General features: G+C 40.8%; 2 protein-coding genes and 1 long non-coding RNA gene across 7 annotated transcripts in view; all 3 read right to left on the bottom strand.

The window, feature by feature from the left end:
• Positions 1 to 5188, bottom strand: part of LOC308589013 (uncharacterized protein) — a 37439-nt gene extending 32251 nt beyond the window's left edge. The window contains exon 1 of one of the 5 annotated variants that reach the window (XM_081197786.1): positions 3025 to 5188. The gene's annotated coding sequence lies outside the window, so the exon portion shown is untranslated. The other 4 variants (XM_081197785.1, XM_081197789.1, XM_081197787.1 and 1 more) reach the window with 4 other exon arrangements.
• Positions 5189 to 12762: 7574 nt separating this feature from the next.
• GK (glycerol kinase) overlaps positions 12763 to 22428 on the bottom strand; it is a gene marked incomplete at its 3' end in the record, with an annotated part of 36940 nt that continues 27274 nt past the window's right edge. Inside the window, 4 exon segments of the mRNA XM_081197835.1 lie at positions 12763 to 12854; positions 20015 to 20095; positions 20430 to 20573; positions 22317 to 22428. The exon segment at positions 22317 to 22428 is cut by the window's right edge and continues 9 nt beyond it. Coding sequence (XP_081053961.1) covers positions 12763 to 12854; positions 20015 to 20095; positions 20430 to 20573; positions 22317 to 22428 — 429 coding nt within the window.
• On the bottom strand, positions 14442 to 14934 carry LOC308589044. Its single transcript, XR_014009058.1, has 2 exons — positions 14793 to 14934; positions 14442 to 14615 (listed from the first exon to the last, which is right to left on the bottom strand). It is a non-coding gene; the product is annotated as an uncharacterized lncRNA (long non-coding RNA).

Genomic DNA, 22428 nt, shown 5'->3' with positions numbered 1-22428 from the left:
GGAACAGCTGCCCCAGCTGCCGGGTTTCGTAGCGCTGCTGCGAAGCCGGGCGGGGGGGTGGGAACACCTTCTGAAGGCGGGCAGGGGGCAAAAGTCTTTGCTCCCCCCTGCCTGCCTTCCCAGGGGCTTTTAAATCGCCCCGGACAGCGGAGAAGTCCTCCGCTGTCCGGGGCGATTTTAAAATGCCGCCCGCCAGCATTTTAAGATCGCCCGGACAGCGGAGAAGTCCTCCGCTGTCCCAGGGTTTTTTAAAATGCTGGGGGTGGTAAGAAAAGCCCTTGTCCCCCCCCCCAGCCTTCAGAAGAGGTCCGGGGACAGACTGTCCCCGGACCTGGTCTGAAGGCGGTTTCCCTAGGAACGCATTAATTGATTTTCAATGCATTCCTATGGGAAACCGTGCATCGCAAGACGAAAAACCCGCAAGACGAAGAGAATTGCGGAACGAATTAATTTCGTCTTGCGAGGCACCACTGTATTTTGTTCAGACAGAAGAAGAATCCAGTGGGATCAGACTAGACACCAATTCAGCCTAGCGTTGTCGTCCTAAAATGACCAACCAGACACCTATGAGAAGCCCACCAGCAGCACATACGTACAATAGCACTCACCTGCTGGTGTTCCTCAGTAACTGCTAGGCATACTGCTTTTGATACCGGATGCAGTATATATTCCACAAATTTGTCTAATCCCCTGTTAAAGTCATCCTAGTTGGTAGCATCGCTATGTCCATAGCTTAATTACATGCTATGCAATGATGTACTTCCTTGGGTCTTGTCCTGAATCTTCCAGCAACTGGAACCATTGGATAATATCAGATTTTATAATTATGCAAATGGATTTCCACATGGTGCCTGATTTTATACATTGCTTTAATATTTTCTAATCTAAAAAGCCCAAACTTTGTAACCATTCTGCAAAGAGGAGCTGTTCTTTGCTCCATCCGGCCCCTTGATCATTTTAGTTACATGTTTGTGCAGAAGCATGGGGGAAAGGGCATGCTGGTTCCATCAGCTGCTCAAAAAAGAAAAAAGAAAAAAAGAGCTACCAACTCAAGCAATAATGCCTTCAAGGAAAGATCATCCTGGCCCCAATGGATATAAGTGCCTGCTCATCTTTTTGTTTTGACCTCAAAGAACTGATATATCTCCTCTACCTTTGCTTTGCTTTTCACTTCTCTTGTGCTTCTCTGTAAGCCTGATGGTACTGCGCCTGTCTTTTAATTGGTGTGAGATGTTTTAGGAGATAATTACATGAAAAACAGGATAAAGGTAGAGTAAAACTGAGATTCCTCTCAATTTGCTTGGCACTATATGCTTGAACTATAGAGTGACACCACTCCCTCCCCCTATCCTTGTAAAGCAGACATAGCAAATCTGCAACCCAGATCAGGCACACTAAGCCATTGCGATAGTTGGTCATCCTTGACCCCGTTTACTGGCAATCCTTGCAGCCTCCCACCCCCCTGGATAAAAGTCCCTCACCTCTCTAACCCAGTATACCCCCCCCCCGCGGCAAGAAAGGGTAGTGCGCACTGGGCAGGGAAGAAAGCCTTTTAATCCCCCTCCCCCAGATCATCTCTCTCTGTGTGTGGTATCTGTGGCGAATGCATGTGCTGTTTGTGAGATGGGGTGTGTATGGATGGGGTGGCAATGCCTCCTTTAACAACACCCACTTTTGCTTTGGCCATGCCCACCAGCGGCATGTGGCCCTCAGAGGGCTGGCATACAGTGAATGCGGCTTTCAAGCCGAAAAAAGTTAAGTCGCCACTGCTATATAGCATTTTTATCTAGAGTTGACCGTATCTCACCCTTCATTCTACCAGGTTTCCACAATGCCTGCTGTATTTATGTTCTCCTTTAACATCAAGCACTCCAATTACTCCATTTGGGCTCAGAATCATTCAGCAATAGCAGAGAAACATCTTTCTAAGCACCCTAAGTGCCATTCCCAACAAGAGGGAAACTCAGCAGCCAAACCAAAATTTCAACATCCCTAAAAAAACACACAAAAACCCCTACCCCACTTTATTTAAGAGCTACCATTTCTTTGCAGCACAAAGTTATTACGCCGGCAGGTGCATTTGAATACAATACTGTGTTGTCAATCCTGCGGGCTAAAGGGTTTTTAACTTGCTAGGATGTTTCGCACAACTTTTTTTTTTTTTAAAGAGAGATACAAAATACAAGGAGACACCTTGTGGATAATCTGTTTAGGGGACCGAAAGAGGCTTTCATTATAATTACTGCATCAAATACAACCTGGAAGAGGAGTATAATAATAATAATACCCTCAATGCAACCAGATATGAAGCTGTTAGACGCCCACAGAGGAAATCACAGTGACCATTCTCGCTCGCTATTGCTGCCGCATTAAACCCTCCGCTCTCCTCCCACCCCATAACTCCCTGCGCCATCAATGCTTCGGCAAGGATCGCAGGGGAGTCGCCGACCTGCTTCGCCCCCTCCTCGCGTGAAGCTGCAGCTTTCGAGTGAGGGGAAGGGCTATTTCCTCTCGCTGGACTGGTTTTCCTACCGCATCCAGTCCTGCCGCGTCTGAGAGCAACACGCGAATTAGCTAGCGAGGCAGAACGCGGAAGCCCGAGGCTGCAATCTCGTCTCCATTTACACGGGAGCAAAGCCCCGCCGAAAACGCCCCCTTCCTTCCCAGTAAACAAGCCGAGGATTGCTCTGTCGGTTTCCCCGTTTCTCCGCCACCTTCTCCCTTCCCGCCTTTTTTTTACTCTGGGAGGCTCCCGGCGGCGACCCTCTCTACTCACCCTCTGATTTTCCTCCAACTCTCCCCATTTTGATGCGCCTTTGCTGAGCCTTGTGCGGCGCGCGCGGCCTGACGCCCGGGGAGGAGGAGGAAAGACCAGGGCCGGTGCCGAGCTGCTGCTATACCGAAGTACAAAAGCAGGTCGGCGCTTGCTTTACTCCCCGCTCAGGCTGGCGGCTTTCTGAAAGCATCATGGCTTAGCCCCCAGTTCCCCTTGGCTGGAAGGAAAGGCCGAGGCGGCTTGTTCACCTGCTGTGGCGACGCAGCCTGCGCCTCCCTGCTCGCACGCGCTCCCTCGGGATGGCCGGGGGCCAAGCTAATAATAATGCCCGCTTCGCCGGCTTTTCACAAAAGCTCCTCGCTCCTCTTCACAAAAACAGCTACTGCCCCAATGGCAGTGTTTTTTTGTTTTGTTAGCTTTCTCTCACACGAGGAAACGCATCACCGGAGAGATGCTTCTGCAGAGGTTATTCGGAGGAACAGTCTCTTTGCATAGTCTTAAGCGCCCTCATAAGGTTACCAAGCAAAAATTTAAAAAATATAACCCAACGCTAAGGAGAACCGTCACATCCTATGTGTAAAAATGGATTTCAGAAACCGTTTACTCAAATGCCTTCCTTCCACACATATGACCCAAGAATGGTTTAGTCCTGCAATTACTGAGATTATTTGTATATTAAGTGTTTTTATCCAGCCTTACTGTTTGAATTCTTGTCATGGCATCATTTCGTGATTGGTCAATATATTTCATTTGTTTTTCTTCATTAACCGAGTTTCATTTTCCTTGGTGGCCTTATAGAAGCAGATTTGACCTGACTGTTTCCTCCAACTCCTAAACACCACCTGAAATGAGGTCAGATGGGTAACTTTGAATGTATTTTTAGCAGTGAGGATATACAGTGCTGACTCATTTATTATTTTGCATCAGTAAGGACACACATAATCTGTAAATGAAAATGGAACCTGCCCAGGATGCCTGAACTGAAAGGCAGTCAATACACTTTGGCTTTGAAGCTTATTGGTCCCCATGATGTCTTCCTAAGAAAAGGCTCACTAGCACTGTCATTTATGCTCTGTCAAATGATTTGGTCCTGTTTTAAAGTCACAATCTTTTGTTCAGAGCTCATCAGTGACATAAATATGGTTTGGGACACCTTGAGATTTGCAGACGTTAATGTTGTATTAAATTGTGTTCCAAGTCCTTTGGAATTTGACAGACAATTTAACTGGCTTCTAAGGCCACTCATGGTGGATAAACATCTTATGACTCAGCTGGCAGCATATGTGGTGACCTTCCATAAATGTAAGAGAGAGCTAATACATTTTCTAACGTGTAGACTGATTATATAGATCCTTTTGCTTGAATGTCAGAGCACTGGTTTACTATGGACCACCAGTTATACCTTGTCTTCTTTCCTTCCTCTCCCTTGAATTTCACATCTCATACCCACATTTGTTTAATTCAGAAATGCAGAGGATTTGTCAAGTTTCAGTTCTCTACAATAATTCATTTCATCACATCTGTAAATAACTTGCAGTCAATGATATCACCATGTTCAAGTTTATTATTACAGTACAGCTGCTGCCTACTGCTGAGAGCACATTACCTTCATTTCTCTCAAAACAGGGGTAATATATTTTGTTAATCAGTTGCTCAGTGTGAAGTGAATGAATAATAGCTATTCCTTCAGAAAGAAGCTTCAGTTGCAGCATTATTTTTCTTTATGCCACTCCTAAATAATGTTCCTTCTCCATCAACTAACTTTCCCAAGAAGGTGAGGCCAAGCTGTATTAAACAATTAATGCAAGTTAAACATTGGCATTTTCTATTACAATTACTCCATAGAGATTTAATTATAAGGTCCCACTTAATCCTTTATATTTTTATGCAGAGAAATGTATTTTAATTAAAACTCATGCAGCAGTACAATTACTTGGTAATTTGATAACTACATGCAATTAGAACTTTCTTCTGGTTTTGGGAGTCATACATTTTTTGCATGTAGTTCTGCAGTGTTTAAGATGATTCCTAAGAACAAATATAGAATCTGCTTAGATAATGTTTTTTTCTGTTGAGATATAGAATCCAGCCATATCTGTGTCTCAAGTATAAACCTTTACATGCCCATATTTCTAAGAAACTATTTGTGAATGCACTTCAGCCAAAGTTAAGCATTCTTAATTAACTTGATCTCACTGTGAGATTCACCCCTTCCTGAGCTCTGTGTTAGTTAGCAGTGACAAAGGCCAGTAGTAATAGGTTTAGGATTATATTTCCGCCTGATGTGAGCTAGGGAAAAGAGGTTTCAGTCTGCAGCGACAATATGGAGAAGGTGAGGTCAGGGCACAATGTGGGCTGAGAGTTTGAATCCTGGGCTACCACCTTAGGAGAAGCAAGAACCTATTGGAGTGTAATGCTGGCCCGGTTGAATGTTTTTCCCTCAGCATTTGTCTGGGGAAGATATCAAAACATCCCTAGAAACAAGAGATTCTGCAGATGCTCTATGAATGTCCCGGACACTGTAGAGCATATTCTCTTCCATTGCCCATTGTACGGTACGCTCCGTCAACGCGTGCTGTCCCCCCTTTTGGGTGGTCTGGAACCCCAGCAAGGTGAATGTGTGGGATTCTGCCTATCCGACGTTGACCAAAGGGTAACGGCGGGGGTAGCTGAGTTTTTGGTAGCAGCCCTCCAAGGAGCAGGTTAACAAGGAAAACCACTGATTCTATATGTATATATATATATATGTATGTAGCCAACTGCTGCCTTTTTATATATATCTCAAGGCTTTTACATGTTATTCTCTCTTTTATGGTTTTTATTTGCAAAATGCCTAATAAAGGTTTGATTTCAGACTCAGTAATGCTTTGAACCCCTAAATCATAGGCTCAGATTGTATATATGTGTAAATAAACCATGTATCATAAAGACACCACTGTGCCTCATTTCCAAAGGAAAGATGAACCATGGGTAAGCACCTGGATACCTGGAATTGTGCACTGCTTGTGGTGGCTTGTAACAATACCATTCCCAGAGAATTCAGGTGTGCGCAGAAGTTTTAGCAAGTAGAAAGCAGCATAGAATAAGGCATTATTACAAGCTTCCATCTAACCATGCTCCATTTTCTTTCTCCCTACTTCATTTTCATATTTCCTCTAGCTTCTTTTGAACGGATGCAGACCTGAATTTAATATGAGCAAATGTTTTATGAAATAGCTTAGGGGTGGAGAGGGCGACAGGGGGCAGGAAAGTGGGGTGGAATAACCAGTTACTATTATGAATAGATGAAGGCTTGAGATCTAGGGTTCTCTAATACAGCAGAGTTAAAAAGATAAAAACTTGTTTTTAAAAGTACCAAACACTATTACTCCAACAGAAGCAGGTTGTCATCTTTTTTTAAAAAAAGTAGAATCTTCCAGATGAAACACTGAAGAGCCATCTAACTCAGCTAAAGGTACCTGCTCCCATTATGCTGGTTTTTGAGCATTTTTAAGAGTATATTTGTAAGAAACTGGAACTGGCCACTAAGAGAAATGGAATCACGGCATTTTATTCTTAATGTGTTTAAACAGTTGGCAATTGTATTTTATTGTTTTTGAGCCAAATGGTGATGTACCAGTTTTTAATTATTTTATGAGACACCTGCCCCTTTTTAGCTAAAAGACAAGCCTGGGTGTTGGGAGGGCAGTGAGGGGAATCACATTTCATACGCTGCTTCTGAAGTATAGTGAGAGAGCTTCTGATGGCAAGGCATTTAATTAGGTTTTACATGGAAAATATAAATGTTTTTTTCATCTTAATTATAAACATCTGGTAATTTCCAGCTTACACAATGCTGCTTATAAAACTCAATTCTTTCATGCAGAAAATATAATGTGTTGGGTCTTTCAAAACAAAATTAAAAAAAGAACTTGCAGAGCAACCAAGGCTCATTATATTGTGGAATAGTTTGTGCACATGCTCATTTACATGAAAAGAGAAAAGTTTCTTATGACATTTACTCGGGGCTAATTCAAGCAGTACTGGAAAATGCTATCAAGGAAGCAAAGCACAGTTGCAGCTACTAGAAATAAACATCTGTGCAAATGATTTTGTGCAAAACAGTTTGTTCAAATAACAACACGTGCTATGTGAGCCTCAGAAGATTAATTCCACAGCCGATCAAATAGGAGTTTTAACAACAAAAGTATTTCCTTAATAGCTTGAAAGGTTTGGTGACAAATTTTCTAGTTCCCCCCTCCCGGCTCCACTCCGGAAAACTAAGTCATATATGCAGTTTTATTAAACCCTGTTTGGTACAGGCCAAGTAGGAAGAAAACTACCACCACCTCAACAAAGAGTCATAAATCAAAACAAAGAGAATCCATAGAGTCTTATCAGTAAATGCACCTGCTCACCACAGGCTTGTAGCACAAAAGCCAAAAAACAAGCTAGCAGTCAAGACTGGGAATCTGTTTCCTATCTCCTAAAAGCTTGTGATGTTCAAGTTTTCTTATTATTTAAATACACTAGTCTTCAGGCTGGTTCTTACCCAGCTGTAAAACAGGGACACTCAGACACTTTTGAAAAGACAAGGGGCATATAGCAGCTAGGCTATCCTTTGCCCATGAAACCATCTACCATTTCACGAACCTTTCAGTTTTAACTGTTTTTTGCCGATTTCTTTGAAGTCTAAGTAATCCTCACTTTGAGGTGATGATACTATCCCTGTGGAGAATTTCAAGTGCAAATGGAGAGTTGTGGTTTGGAAGCAAAACTTAAATAAAATATAGAGAAGAGCTTGCACACTCGCCAGTACTATAGTGGTTTACAGTTTAACAGCACAATCCCGCACATGTTTACTCAGAGGTGAGCTCCATGGGGTTTAACCAGACTTATAGGTTATATACTTGACCAACAAAAGACACTTAATATGGAGTAATTACCACTGGATACAATAAAACTTACACCCAAGTAAATAGGCATTAAGATTGTACTTTAAATACCACCAGTCAGTAACTGACTGGAAGTGTTCCAATAACTTATTAAGATAGAAATGCAACAATTCAAGCAAATATATTTCTTATTTTAAAAATATGTTAATGGTGCTGCTATAATTCTTTGATTTATAACTTATTGAACTAGATATGCAAGACATATCATATACCGGGGGCCGGGGAGTGAATGGCTACTACACTCTGATGTACCGGAGGTGGCATGCTGCCATTTTAGTTCTGGAAATGCTAGGTAAGAAAACAAACAAACAAAATTGATTTACAAGTTAACATGCCATGTTACTTTAAGGCAGGGGTCAGCAAACTTTTCTTAGAAGGGAGCCGGTCCACTGTCCCTCAGACCTTGTGGGGGGGCCAGACTATATTTTGAAAAAAATAATGAACGAATTCCTATGCCCCACAAATAACCCAGAGATGCATTTTAAATAAAAGCACACATTCTACTCATGTAAAAACATGACATTCTGTGGGCCGGATTTAGAAGGCGATTGGGCTAGATCCAGCCCCTGGGCCTTAATTTGCTTACCCGTGCTTTAAGACAAGAAAAAGAGAATCCCAGGATGAGATTTTGTTAAGTAGAATTTGCTTGTTTCCCACAAACAAACAGTAAAGCATTTACACACTTGAATCAGATTTCATTTTAAATTTATTCGTGGCTTCCATTGCAAACATAATTGCAAACAAGATTTAGGTAATTTTAAGTCACATGTATTCTCAGCAGTGCAAAACCAGCCAGTGTTGCTGTTACATACTTTCCATGTGCCCATTTAAATTTGAAGGTGTCACAATATATAGGGGGGGAAATCACAAGAATCCATTCACAAAAAGTGAACAGTTAATTTAATTCTGTTTTGTAGAAAAAAAAGAATTAAGTACATTTTACAAAATTACAACTGTAATTATAATCTCAAAAAATAATTTAATGTCCTATATACCCCCCAGAAACTGTAGTTGAAACTGCCCATCACACATTGTTTAACAAAGCATCAGCCAAACACATATGAAGGCAGCTCAAGAAACAAGTGATTTCCAGGTTCTTTTATGGTTTGCTGTTTCATCATTTGTTTGGAAAAAAGGGGTTAGTATTTGGCACTTAACTCATATCTTTGAAACCCAATGTTATCACACACTTAACACCCTAGGTCTGTGTCCATTCCATTGACTTCCTAGGAAAAATACAGTTTATTCAGCCTGCCAAACACCTGCCCCCTGCAAGCTCTCCCCTCCCACTTTCCTCTGAAAGCTAAGCTCATGGAAATAAGCAGAATACATTGTAAGAGAACAAGGCTGTCCCCTGTCCTAGCAGGGGAAAAGCCTTGGCTTGCCAAATACGGTCCAAGCTACACTGTGCCTGTGCAAGTTATAAGGCTAAGACGTGGAGTTTTACATATCCTACTACCAAGTTCACATGTACAGAAGTTCTGACACAAACCAATATTCCAAATTGCTTTTGTCATTACATTTATCAACATGCTGAAACATTTATAACCCAATCTACATTTAAGGGACAACGTTGTCAAGAGTATTCTAGAATTTACACCAAGTGCAGAATGTGCTGCAGCTTCAGAGACCATTGTTTTAGATTTTCATTGCACTTAATGAAAAGGCATTGATATTAAGTGTCCTATAAAGACCTAAAATCCTTTGAATTTCCAGTGCTTAATGTTGTTTCCCAAGTGATCAAACACAAATATTCTGCAAGAGTGAAGACAAAGTCACATGAGACACACATGGAAACCATTTGAGCATGCACATTCCCTTTAGCTCCTAAGTGCACATACTTAGAAATACACATCAAACTTTCAAATCAGGCAATTTCATGTTAAGATTACACCAAGCCCTCTTTATTTACCAAAAATAATCTTTTGCATGAGATTTTATAGCAGGGAGTAAGCTATGTCATTTATCCACATAGGAGCTACTTTTTGCTGCCATTTTTGGGTACATTCCAGCAATCTGAGGCATCTCAAAGGACAAGGCAGACTGGATCCAACACGTTCTTATGTCCAATTCATTTCAGAGATGTGCAAATCAAAACTCCTTCCAGCTACAGGCAGCATTGGCAGCATAAAAAATAATAATGTGGGGGACATACCTGGGAGGACCAGAGTGACCTTTGATGAAACCCTGTTACATTCAAGATTTGAAGGGGTTATTTGTCCTTGTTTGCCTTTTCTAATATAGTTCCCACTCCATTATTCTGTTCCTTTACAGCATTCCAATTTCAGCAAAAGGGATACAGAGAAAAATCTGATGGTGGTGTCAATGATGGTAACGGCGGAAAAGGGAACCAGGTTGTGAGCTGACAGGTGTTTCTACTGATATTTTTTTTTTAGAAAAGAAACAATTCTCTTCAAAGATTGTAGAATGGATCACTTGAAAATGTGTCAGTTTAGCTTTGACATTTTTTGCTAGCAACTAGTGCTTTTGCTTTGATGCCTAAAAACCTACACTTGCACCCAAGACGCAAAATTGTCACTGTCCAGAATGTGGCTATGCTAAGAGACGACCTTTGGTCCTGAACATTCCCATTCCTACACCACCAGCTCCAACACATCCAGACAATGGAAAGGTTCATTTGGACTGAACCTGCTGCCCAAAGAAAGCATAACAAGTGCATCCAAAACTATTTAATCTGTATCTTTACACCATAATGTAGTACTTTGCATGTGGAGCTTCTTTGCTGCTTAGGTCTCTGGCTTGCTAATGTATAGGTGAAAGCACATATATTTAAATCTTAAATACACATTTGGAAAAATAATCTTGTTAATTAACTTGTGGCACTTTCAGGATTTAGGGTCCTCATTACTAATGGACAATGCACATGAACAGAAGAGAATAAATCAGTTATTCAGGTTTTAGTGTAAGGAAAAAGCACCATTAACCACTTCAATATTGGAAGAGTCTAAACTGATGACGATACAGACAGGCGTTGCTCCATTGGTCACTAGAGAGATAGCACTGGCAGACACCATTATGGGCAATTTTCTAGGAAATGGAAAAAGCCATCATGACTTTACAGATGTGCATACTTTGCTAAGTTTTTGAACCGTACAGTTGACAATAATACAACCCTTTTCTTTGTGGCAATTTCCCATGTCGAAATGTATAAAACAGGTGATGATGGTGGAGGAAGTTAACGAAAGGTTTGCATCCCAGTGTACATTTAAGTAGGGAACATGGGGCAGCAATGTTGTGTGTGTTCGTCATTCCACGTTCAAGTCCTCTCCTATATATTCATGTTATTTTGACAATTAACCAAGTCAAAACAATCCCATGACATTGGAAGAGAGCACCAGATTCTCTTCGGATGCTGCAATCTCCTGGAAATCCATTAAGGAGCCTCATTTGCAATTACCTTAAATAGAAAACATATTGTCAGGTGTTGAATACTTCTTGCTGAAAACAAAATGCAATGTTTATGATTACTTTTTGAGGAGAGGATTAGCTAAAGGCAGTTCTCTCTTTCTCTTTTTTGGGTGTGTGTGTGGAGAAAGAAGAGGAAAGTCTTCATATGGGTTCTACCTCTGTAGAGAGAGGCAAACACAGTACAAAGAACAATTAGGGCTTAGTCCAGTCTGTCAAATCTTTTGGAACATAGCCTCAAGATTTGATTGTAGTAAAGAATACCAAAGATGGGTCTGATATTCAGAGGCAAAATCCAGTGGCAACTTCTCCTGCACAAGTCTCATTGAAATGATTAAGTTAAGCTACAGTAGGTAAATTCTGGATAGGAAGCCCATTCATGCCCCACAAGTCAGCTAAAGGTGAACTAATAAAGCTACTAATATTCTGCAAATGTTTTTCTCTATATCATGGGAAGAACACTGCACATATCTACCACAAACCTACAAACCGCTGGTCGACTCTAAAGTGAATTATGGCTTCATAATATAAATTGCAATGGGCTCACTGCCTTGAAAAAATAAGACACCATCCATAGAATTTAGATTGTGCACTGAAACATACTGCACTAGTCCCATGCAGATGACACTCACCTGTCAGATCTACTGCAAGTACACAATCCATGAAATTCCCTCTGCTATTAGTAACATACTAAGGCATGTACACAAGCACAATTAACTTTATTCTCTACAGAATGGTACAGCCACTGTAGTGCCCTCCAGATTTTGTTGAACTTTAACTCCCATCAGCCCCAGCCATAAAGGTCAGACATCAGGAATTATGTGAATTGTAATCCATCAACATCTGGAAGGCACCATGTTGGCTATTCCTGTATGCTACATCACTCTAAAAAGGAGTAGTACTTGGGGTGGTTATGCTGCATGCGTATACTTTTTCCAGTAGTGATCCAGACTAATTAGCCCACCACATATTATCCACAAGCTGCAAATGAAATGGAAGTTTATATCAAAATATTGAACCACCGTGATATTTTCAAATGTGAGACCCTAATCTTATGACTAAGTTAGATCATCAATATAATTTGTTTGAGGGAAATTTAAAAACCAACTAGCCAACCAACCAACCAACAAAATTGCACACTCTTTTAGGAGACAAAATCTTTTTGATGTTAATGATGGTTTGACCTTAACAGTGTGCTTGAAATATCAGCAGGTCAGCTTTGTAGAGTTGAATTGGAAAAAACAGCCTGTTTGGCTCACTCTAAGCATTTATTTGCTGGTCCAGAAAGTTCTAAAGATTTGCTCGTAATGTCTGAAAATGCTGATTTCTTAAAATAAATTATGTAGCTTTTGAGCTTTCAAAGGATAACTCGAATGCATAATTTTGTTGTAATAAGTAGAAAATCAGAACCTATAACCATGCTAAAAAAATAATCATGGCAGTGTGGCTGACAGCAGAAGTCCTTAAGAAAATATTGGTTCCAGAGAATCTTAAATCAATGTCTTGAGAAGCTGTAGCTATTTGTGCCACTGTTTATTCAACACAGAACAAGAGTACTGAAAACAAAAGGAAAACAAACTAGCAGTGATAACCTTGTAAAAATAAGCTAGTTCAAATAATAATAAACTAACCTGAGATGTACTTTGCTCCGATTAACATTAACAGGCTATTCATTATAAAAAAGCCCAAAGGCAGACTACAGAAGATACTAGTTTCACCTGATGTCATCCAGTAGGAGAGGTTCCAGTCAAGCAAATCAAAAGAGAGATACATGTAAATTGCAAGATTTAGGAATCACATAAATAAATAAAAATTACAAGAAAGCAGCAACATCTGCAAAATGCTACAGATAGTTTTAACACACAGTAATAATTAGAGCTGAGCCAAGCCTTTCCGCTAAGATATATTCCAACTTTGCATCCAATGTCAATATTCAATGTGATTTAGGCAAAGCCAATCAAATATTAATAAAGCAGACAATACAGAACTCCAAAACAAAGCTGATGTTAAGTATTTAAAAGATTCTTCTAGAGAGAATGCATGGGTGATGGAGGAGCACGTGCATGTGTGTCTCCACTCACATATATATTCATAAACACACACATGTTAATGTGCAATTTAAGAGCTACAGGCACAGGCCTGCACATGCAAGTCTCTCTTCAAAAGAGGAAGATTGCATGAACAAAGCCTAATGAATGTGCAGTGTCCCTTGGGTACCTCCTTCAAAGAATCTGTTTGCTCCATCATCATGCATACTACAACCTCAGTAAGCGGAATATATATCTACCACTACCCAGACTGCAATCAAAAGCACAAAATAGCAGTATTTACCGGTATTTCACCCAATGATCCCTTACGGATGTGCTAAAACCACTGGCTTACAATATAGTGTTATCTAATCTAGATTGTTTTATACATGGATACTAGGCAACAATATGGTCAAGAAGCAACTTGACTAGTTGAGCAGCATACATGCTGGGATAGCTCAGTAGAGCATTGGACTCTTAATCTCAGGGTTGTGGGTTTGAGCCCCATGTTGGGCAAAAAATTTCTGCATGGCAGGGGGTTGGACTAGATGACCCTCGTGGTCCATTCTAATGCTACAATTCTTGGTTTCTATGATTAAAGCTGCCTTCAGGAACAAAAACTTGCATCTAGTTCAATGGTTCTCAAGCATTTACATTCTAACCCACCTCACACCAATTTTGCTGATTAAGCAACAAGCTTTTCTTCTCTATATCAAAGATACCCTACTCAGCAGTGTGTCGCAACACACTCAAAATGCCATCCCTGACCTATTCAAACATTCTTGGACACAGCATGGAATACACAGCAAGTATTCCATTATCGTCTTCTTGGTAAGTTATCAAAAGACTCAAGTAATAGCCTTCAAAACAATGAAGAGCTCGTCCAAAGTGCTCTGCAACCTCTTCCCTTGATTTGTACACAAAGAAAGCACCTAAGGTTTAGATCAGGGGTAGTCAACCTTTTTATACCTACCGCCCACTAATGCATCTTTCTTGATGGTAAAATTTCCTTACCGCCCACTAGTGCTGCAGTAACTTTTTTTAGCGCAAGTAGAAAGGAGGGTTGTTGTTTTTTTAAAGTACTTAAATTTATCTTTTTATTTCTGCTTTATGCATGTTTATAATGTTTTTAACTTTATGAAGTTCAATGTGAAAACAATAAAGTAATTTGAAATTACTTCTTTCTTTCTTTTTTATAAGATAACAAAACGTAACTTGCCAAAACATGAGCCACTCTAAACACTATGCTTCTGCCTGTCCCTGTTTTCTCTCCTCCTATTTCCCCCTTTTTTTCCTATTTTTCTTCCTTTTCCTTTTCATCTCCTTTTTTACTCTTTTCTTTTACCTTCCTTATGGCAATGTCCAGAAGTAAGGCTGAGTTAGTTAGCACACTTATTATTATTAGTCAACAACAATTATCTCCTTCCCCTGCCTATAACTTTTTCTTTCCTTCTTTCTCCTATTTTACAAGTACTCTGCTCCGCTTCTGCCTGTCCCTGCTATCATGCATCAGCTCCCACTCCTCCCCTTGTGTTGCAAACATATTATAACATCGCCCCACCAATCGCTCTCCTGTGTTTAGATTATTTCCTTTTTTGGCGTATGGCACCACTTGGCAGAGCCAGTTACTTTCTTGATTACCTTATATCAAGCATGGCCAAACTTGGCCCTCCAGCTGTTTTGGGACTACAACTCCCATCATCCATAGCTAACAGGACCGGTGGTCAGGGATGATGGGAATTGTAGTCCCAAAACTGCTGGAGGGCCAGAGTTTGGCCATGCCTGCCTTATACCAGGCCATACAAGATGGATACATTAACAGAGCAAGCAAGGTGGATACATTCACAGGCAGAGTCACTGGATACTGCAGCCTATGCCTATGGATGTACCCACTTGGTGCCTCAGAAACATAAGCAAGACACAAATAGGGGGGGGGGGAGATTCAAACTTGGCTACCACCAGTGGCGTAGTGTGGGGGGTGCAGGGGGGGCGGCCGCACCGGGCGCAACATCTGGGGAGGGGGCGCACTCGCACTAACTAATCTAGTGGAAGAGACTCGAGTGCTAAAATCCATGGGTTAGGGGGCGCAAATTACTTGCCTTGCCCCGGGTGCTGACAACCCACGCTACGCCACTGGCTACCACACTTCCTCTTCCCGCGTATTACACTCGCGCTTTCATGTGTGTTTGTGCACTTGTGCCCGCCCACGCTTCCTGCTAACCACCGAGTGCGAGAGAGATGAATAGAGCGTTCATCTCTCTCGATGGAAGGATTCAGCTTGTGTTGTAGAATCCCCTACTGCCCACCTGGAATTCTGAAACGCCCACTGGTGAGCGGTAGGGACTAGTGGACAACCCATGGTTTAGATCAGGGTTTGGCAAGGCAGGTTCACTGCCACGGAGCCCTGCCTGTGGGCCTGATTGCGCGTCTGCATCTGCACAGACACGATCTCCGGCATCTGCACATGCACAGACACAATTTCTGGTGCCGCGGAAGCGAGTCCCTGGCACTGCGCTGGTTTAGCGCAGCGCACAGCGCCTTGCCAACCAGAAGGCTCGGTTCTGGGCCCATGACCCTTAGGTTGCCGACCCCTGGTTTAGATTATCCATGGTGCGTTTGATGCAGTTGTTCCAGGCCCCACAACACCCAGAGCCTGGTACCTCTTATACACACACCTCTATCCACCTTGCTACCCACTCCACCTCTTCACCTGTAACCTTTGTGGCTGCATGACAGGTCACAGCAGCTCCACTGCGATCGCAACGAACGCTTAGGGGTGCCACTTGTGAGAGTTAGAGAGACTACAGTATAAACAAAATAGTAGTAACCAGCAAGGCACGGTTTCTTGACCCTCACAAACCTCAGCTTTCACAGGAAAAAGAGAGGCTATGGCAACAGATAGTTATGGGGAGGATTCCTGCTGGAGCTATGGGAGAAGGAAATTATTATCTTGCGGTGGAGGCACACCACAGAATGAGGGAGAGACTGGTTTTTTGTTGTTGTGAGGACTCACTCACCCAATACCATTCCAAAGTGTATGATGACTGCAGAGAGAGTTGTATAAATGACTTCCCTAGCTTGCATCTGAGATGAGGTGTGTGAGAGACACAGTATCTAAAGAGGGACTTTTATTTTTGTTTTTTTGGTGGGTGCCTTTATTAAACTTCATAGTGTAGCCTTCATCACCTTGCCACATCAAATTACTTAAAAAGTTAAGCCTGCTTGGGACACAGACAACAAGAGAAACTAGGTGGCCTTTGCTTTGATTTTTATCTAGGAAAGGTTTATGTTTCCTATGATCGACCAAAACAGTGACAAGTCTCCCTATCCCCTCACAACAACCTTATGAGATGGGCTGGGCTGATGGGCTGGGATACAGTGACTGGGCCCAAAGGTCACCAAGTGAGCTTTATGGCTAAGCAAGGATTTGAAACCAGACCTTCCCAATCAAACACTGCAATGACGATGCCTTTAGAATTACTTTGCAAAATAAGATAGCATGAGTTTGAAAGAAATGGGATCTCATAAAATGGCAGCCTTAGAGAAGACTTGAGTCGCTTGCTAGAACCTGAACAAAATACCCAAAGCTCCATGAAGGACAAAAAGAGAAAAGCAAATACGTTCTTTGATAAAAAATCAAGGCTTCATAATTCATTTTGACTAGGAAAATATATATATATAATCACATAGCATTTTTTCTGAAACTTAAGCTATTAAAACAGATTAATTTTCAGACTTCTATCTAGATCTTCAAAGGTGATATTACTTCTGAGTACACATGTGCAGGATAGCACTATAAAACTAATTAACTATGATTTCACTGAAATACTAACTTTAGAAATAGTTTCATGCTTTGTTTCTGGGCATTTCATTTGATTTAATTGTGAATAAAACACAACACCCTATAGAGCTGGTTTCTTCCTTGTTTTATTGCGCACATTCATGAGGAGAACCCTGATGCCCAAAACAGGAAACAAAGATTTTGCTCTTCCTCAGTCTCAAATTCTTGTTCTATTGGTCTGGGTCTACGTTCATTGTGTGCTGCTATATTGATGGGATGAAAACATAAGACAGTGTCATTTTTCTAATCTCTGAATCAGCACAGAGGTTTCCATGTCTGCTAGCCATTGCTAAACTGCCTTTAAAGTGCACTGTCACTAAGGTGAGTTATAAATGCAGTATCTATGCAAGATAACTTAAGAGAATTAATATATACAGATACACACACACACAAAAAAAAATCAGAACACAGAAAGAGCCAGTGAAGACCAAAGCTTAAGAACAGTGTAAGTGTCATTAGCATTGGATATCATTGGCTTGGTTCACACATAAACACCATAGTTAATGTTCAAATACAGTAAAAACACCAAAGTCCCCGCTTTGTATTGGGGAGTCAAGAAACAAACTGGGCTCCCACTCCAGGATACTTTGGAGTGAAACAGACCATGAGCTTGTGTTCCTTTGTAATGAAAAGCCAAGGGTTGTGGTTTTTTGTGCTTGATGTAGAACAGCCAGGAGTGGGGGTAGAAACAAAACTGTGACCTTTAGCACCAGCATGCTGCCTGTTCATGCTAAACTATAGTTAACTATTGCTGAATGCTTGATGTGAACCAGACCACTAAATGCCAAGGCAAAAATAATAGTGTTCACCCTGGCACAGAACATCTAAGAAGGTGTGGTGGGCAAATATATACAGGGAGTGAATTCCATAGATAAGTGCAATCACAGAGAACACCCTCGCCAGAACACGGCCTCTGCTGCAGATCTAATCAGCACTGGCGATAGGTACCATTCCTTGTTCCATTGCTTCGGGGAGGGGACAACTAGAATAGGGACATCACCTGTGTGCACAGTGAAGGAATAAATCCAGGCTCCTGCCCAGTTAAGAGTAGCACCAAGTGATTATTTCCAACATTGGGGGAAAGGGTGTGTGTAAAAAGGTCAAGCTCACAGAACTACTACCCCCATAATATCTTGAATGCCATCACGTTTAGTAGAGCACACTTGAATGCAGCAGCTGTTTCTATTGCAAGATGGAGCCACAGGCTGGATGTACAGGACAAATCAGAGAGAACATTGTCCAGTATTTCTCAAATCTTCTCACTATTCTTGGGAATACTATACCCTCTCTCCTATTACTGTGTTGACCTCAACTTTTACTGTCTAGTAAGAACATGGACCTTTAAACTTGAGTTTCTTCTTTACATGCCTATTCTAATGAAGAAACAACAACCAGAAGCTTTATTTACTTAACTAAAACTTCCTTCTGCAGCTGTTAAGGCTTTAAAGAAATAAAAAGCCATAGTATTCAGTAAGGGTCCAAGGACTCCTTCCACCCAGAAATCACGAAGTTTGAGAACCTTTGATCTAGTTTATGCAACTTCTTCCCGTTGGCTGAAGGAGCCAATATTTTATTATTTTCTTCAGATTTCATATTATAATGTATCTATAACAATCTAATGATAAAGAACAGAAGTATGTACTTTATCATTGTATTTTGGAAAAAAAAGCTCAAATCAAATCATTACAGTTTAAGGCTATAATTCTAAGCATACCTACGGGGGGGGGGGGGTGAAATCTAACTGAAAGAAATAGGACTTGCATCTCAAATTTGCATACTTAGGATATCATTACAGGCCAGCTCTTTAGTGTTACTTTGTAAATGACAATGACCTGATTCTCACATCACATTAAGCCATAGTTTAAAACAATTGGTTGTACTCAATGCTAGTCCAACTCAGAGAAGACCCATTGAAGTTAATAGGCATGGCTAACTTAGGCTCAATAATTTCACTAGGTCTACACTTGAATTGAACTTAATTGGATACAAGCTTTGGTTTAATGTAAACAGAGTACTAACACATGCTGCTGAAAATTTCCTGTAGCACTCCTTCCCCCCTGCCCACCCCTTCAGCTGAGTCTGGACTCCAGAGTCTGGCTTGTTATATTGTCAGAATCTAGACTCATTGTTAGTTTCTCTTCAAGGATTGTTCTCGACTTACCACTGCCCATTCACCTTAAACCATTGTTTTGTTCTATGGATTAATGTAACATGTGAATTGGGTCAATGAAATGCAGCCAAAGTTTAATATGTTCAACATGAGAGTTGGGATATATTATTCATGCGACTTCAATAGCAATCTATAAGTCTCAGAATCAGTAAATTTTGTTCAACACACACTTTTCTATTCTGGTTGTTATAAGCCAATGTGGGATTTCAGTCAATGTGGGATTGCAAGCCCCTTCTTGCCTTTTGCTGACACAGCAGGTAGGACAGCTTCTCTTTAAAATTAATCCTACTTGATAGCATAGTATCCATAGATTGGTTCTACCCAATTTATTTACTATACATGTGAGAATAAAGTCCCATAGAACCTCTGTTTCACTGGTTACAAATAACTTTTTAAGCCACTCTATCTTTTAAGCATTTGTTCATATATAAACATGTTTCCGATTTGCAAAATGCATAGGTAATTCTGCTTAGGAACCTTTAGACTGAGCTCCTGATGCCATATAAAATTATAATTAAAATGTTAGCTCAGGCAGTGAAGAGGAAGCAGATAGCTATTATTTAGATGTTGCCAGGTGCCATAGTTTTTTCTCTAGTTTCTATATACTTGGCTAAAAGCATTTATAAATGAGTTGTTCCATAACCACCTGTTACGGAAGCTAGAATTGTTTAAAAAGCTGTGTATGTTCTTTGCTGCAGCCAGTTTAAAACTTTGTCTTCAAACAAAATAGGTGAGAGGAGCCTCTGTTTACAAAAGCATTAATCACAAAAGGTGAATGACATTCTTCTAACAAAAACGCAGCCTAATTTTCACAAGCTAGGAATAATTGTAATGGCTTACCGTCTACTTGTGGTTCTGTTGTTTCCCAGCCCATTGACTTCTGAACAGCTTTCTTCCACCTGGTATAGCGATACTCGCTTTCTGAAACCGCAAGGAAATTTTTCATCCCAATTTCTAACCTCTCACACATATCCTGATGCAATGTTATCTACTCATATCAGATCTGGACTGGTCTTGTTAGTCACATCTAGATAAGAGTCTCCTGAACTCTTTATCAAGTGACAACAACAGTCAAACAGAAGTGTAAAAAGCACCGTACTTTTAGCCCAGAACACACCCGCACTCACTCTACTAGTCTAATTTTACCAATGGAACAAACTGCACTAGTCCCTCTAAGTAATGTGAATTGACCAAGGCCCAGCATGGGCTGATGAATGCCCAGATAATGGATAACGTATATGAGTTTCCTCCTTACCCTCAGGATTGATCTGTGGCTCAAAACGTTCACTGGTCACTGCTGTAAAGTCAGCAGGATTCAGACTCCAGACTCCCACTCCTTCTGCAGCTCCTGCTGCCATTGCTGCTCCCAGTGCAGTGGTTTCAGGCATGGATGGCTTTACTAATAAGCCAAAAATGAAGGCAGAGTGTTTATGGACTGCTTTACATAGCAAGGTATTTACAGGCTAATGAAGTAATCGCATTTTAAGTGAAGTTAGAACCCCAAGCAGCATGCTTGTTTTGTTTTCTCAATTTTCATCTTTTGATCTACAAATGCCCCTCCTTATTTCTAGTTCTTCTAGACTGGCTTAATGTAGAAAAATAAATGAGAATCTGAGTTAAAACCAAATATATATAGCTTATTAATTTAAAAATAATAATAGAGAGAGCAGCACTGGTTCTTAAGAAACAAAGTAGAGGAAATTGGTAACAGCTGTAAAGATCTTAATATCCTGGATGTTATTGCAATTAATTAACCCCAGGGTTATTTTGCTTCCAGAGATTTTAATAAAAGATGAGTAAGGAGAAAGGGCAAGCTTGTGTCTTTTAAATAATATCTTCTTAAGTTTGAAATAGTGCGTGGGTCAAAGAATTCGCCCCCCAACACATGTCCAAATTTAGAGTAGTATTCAACCAAGTTTTACTCATGAGTAAACCTGTTGAAAGTAACTGACCTCTTTTAGTACTGTTCATTAATTTTAATGGGATTTTTTCTTAGTAAAACTAAAGCTCATTCACACTTCCATTTGCCCTGCTGCTTCCCCAGTGGAAAATGCATGGTTTACAGCAAATGACAGTTGGGTTTTCTGTGGATTGCCATTTGTTGTGATTCAGTGCTAAACACCATGTTTCCCCAGGGAAAGCTGTGGGACAAACACAAAACTGTTCAGACCCATGCCTAGAAAGCATGGGACAAGCGAGAAACCTTTTGGACCAGTGTTTTCTAGGCAAAGGACAAGCAGAAAAGTGTGGACGAGCCCTTAGTTGAAGGCCCCCTAGTGTCTGTTGCCTTGTATTACACTCATCCAATTTAATGTTTACACCCAACTCATTAGAACTACAGTATATAAAGGTCAACATATGCTGCTGGATTTTGAACTTTTACAGATGACATCAAAAACAGAGTTGCATAGCGATATTTACTGAAACTGTCATGATACAAAGAGGACTTGTAAGACATACATAAAATAGAACCCACATAAGCCGGCACACTATTGTGAATCTCTGTACATATATTGTTTGCGGGGGGAAACCCCATTCCATTAAAAAGCCCCTTTGCACGATTCATTTAACAGAGAGCTTGCTTCCTTTATCACAATTCTGTGTGTGTGGGAAGGCGGGTGAGGAGAGGAAATTGCCTTCCATAGCAACCTCTATAGCAGGAGGCAATGCTGTCACCATGAAAAACAGGAGAGCAACCTGCCTCCTTCTCCTGAAGGAAATTTGACAGGATGATGGCACACATATTTTAAAGGACATTCTTTCTGGGAAAGAACATTGTTCAGTCATGGTTAAAGGACACATATGTGAAGGGCTCGTTCTAACCGCATGGGGAGGAGCTGAAAGTAGTCATTCTCCACAGATCCAGAAAAGCACAGGAAGATAAAATTACCTAGCAAAAACACGTATGCAGATGTAAGCTGCAGCTTTGTATTCAGAACACCAAACTTTTTATGAGAGCCTACACAAGTAGTTCTGAGCATTCTGCTGCATCAGCTGCTCCAAGAAATACTTTCAATATAAATCTTTAATTGAAACCTTTCCAAGGGAGAGGAAGGCAAGTTATCTTGTCTATTCAAACCGTCATACTTATTTGTTCCTTGTAAGTAATAATACTAAAAGCACTAGGAGAATTATTGCTTACCTACTGGAATACAGAGAATGTCAGCTTGAAGCTGCATAAGGATCTTATTGTTGGTCATTCCTCCGTCGACTTGTAACTGTCTCAATGGTATCCCACAATCCTTATTCATTGC

The sequence above is a fragment of the Podarcis bocagei genome (assembly GCF_964188305.1).
Source record: "Podarcis bocagei genome assembly, chromosome: 6".
NCBI lineage: Eukaryota > Metazoa > Chordata > Lepidosauria > Squamata > Lacertidae > Podarcis > Podarcis bocagei.
This window is presented reverse-complemented; position numbering and strand designations above follow the sequence as displayed.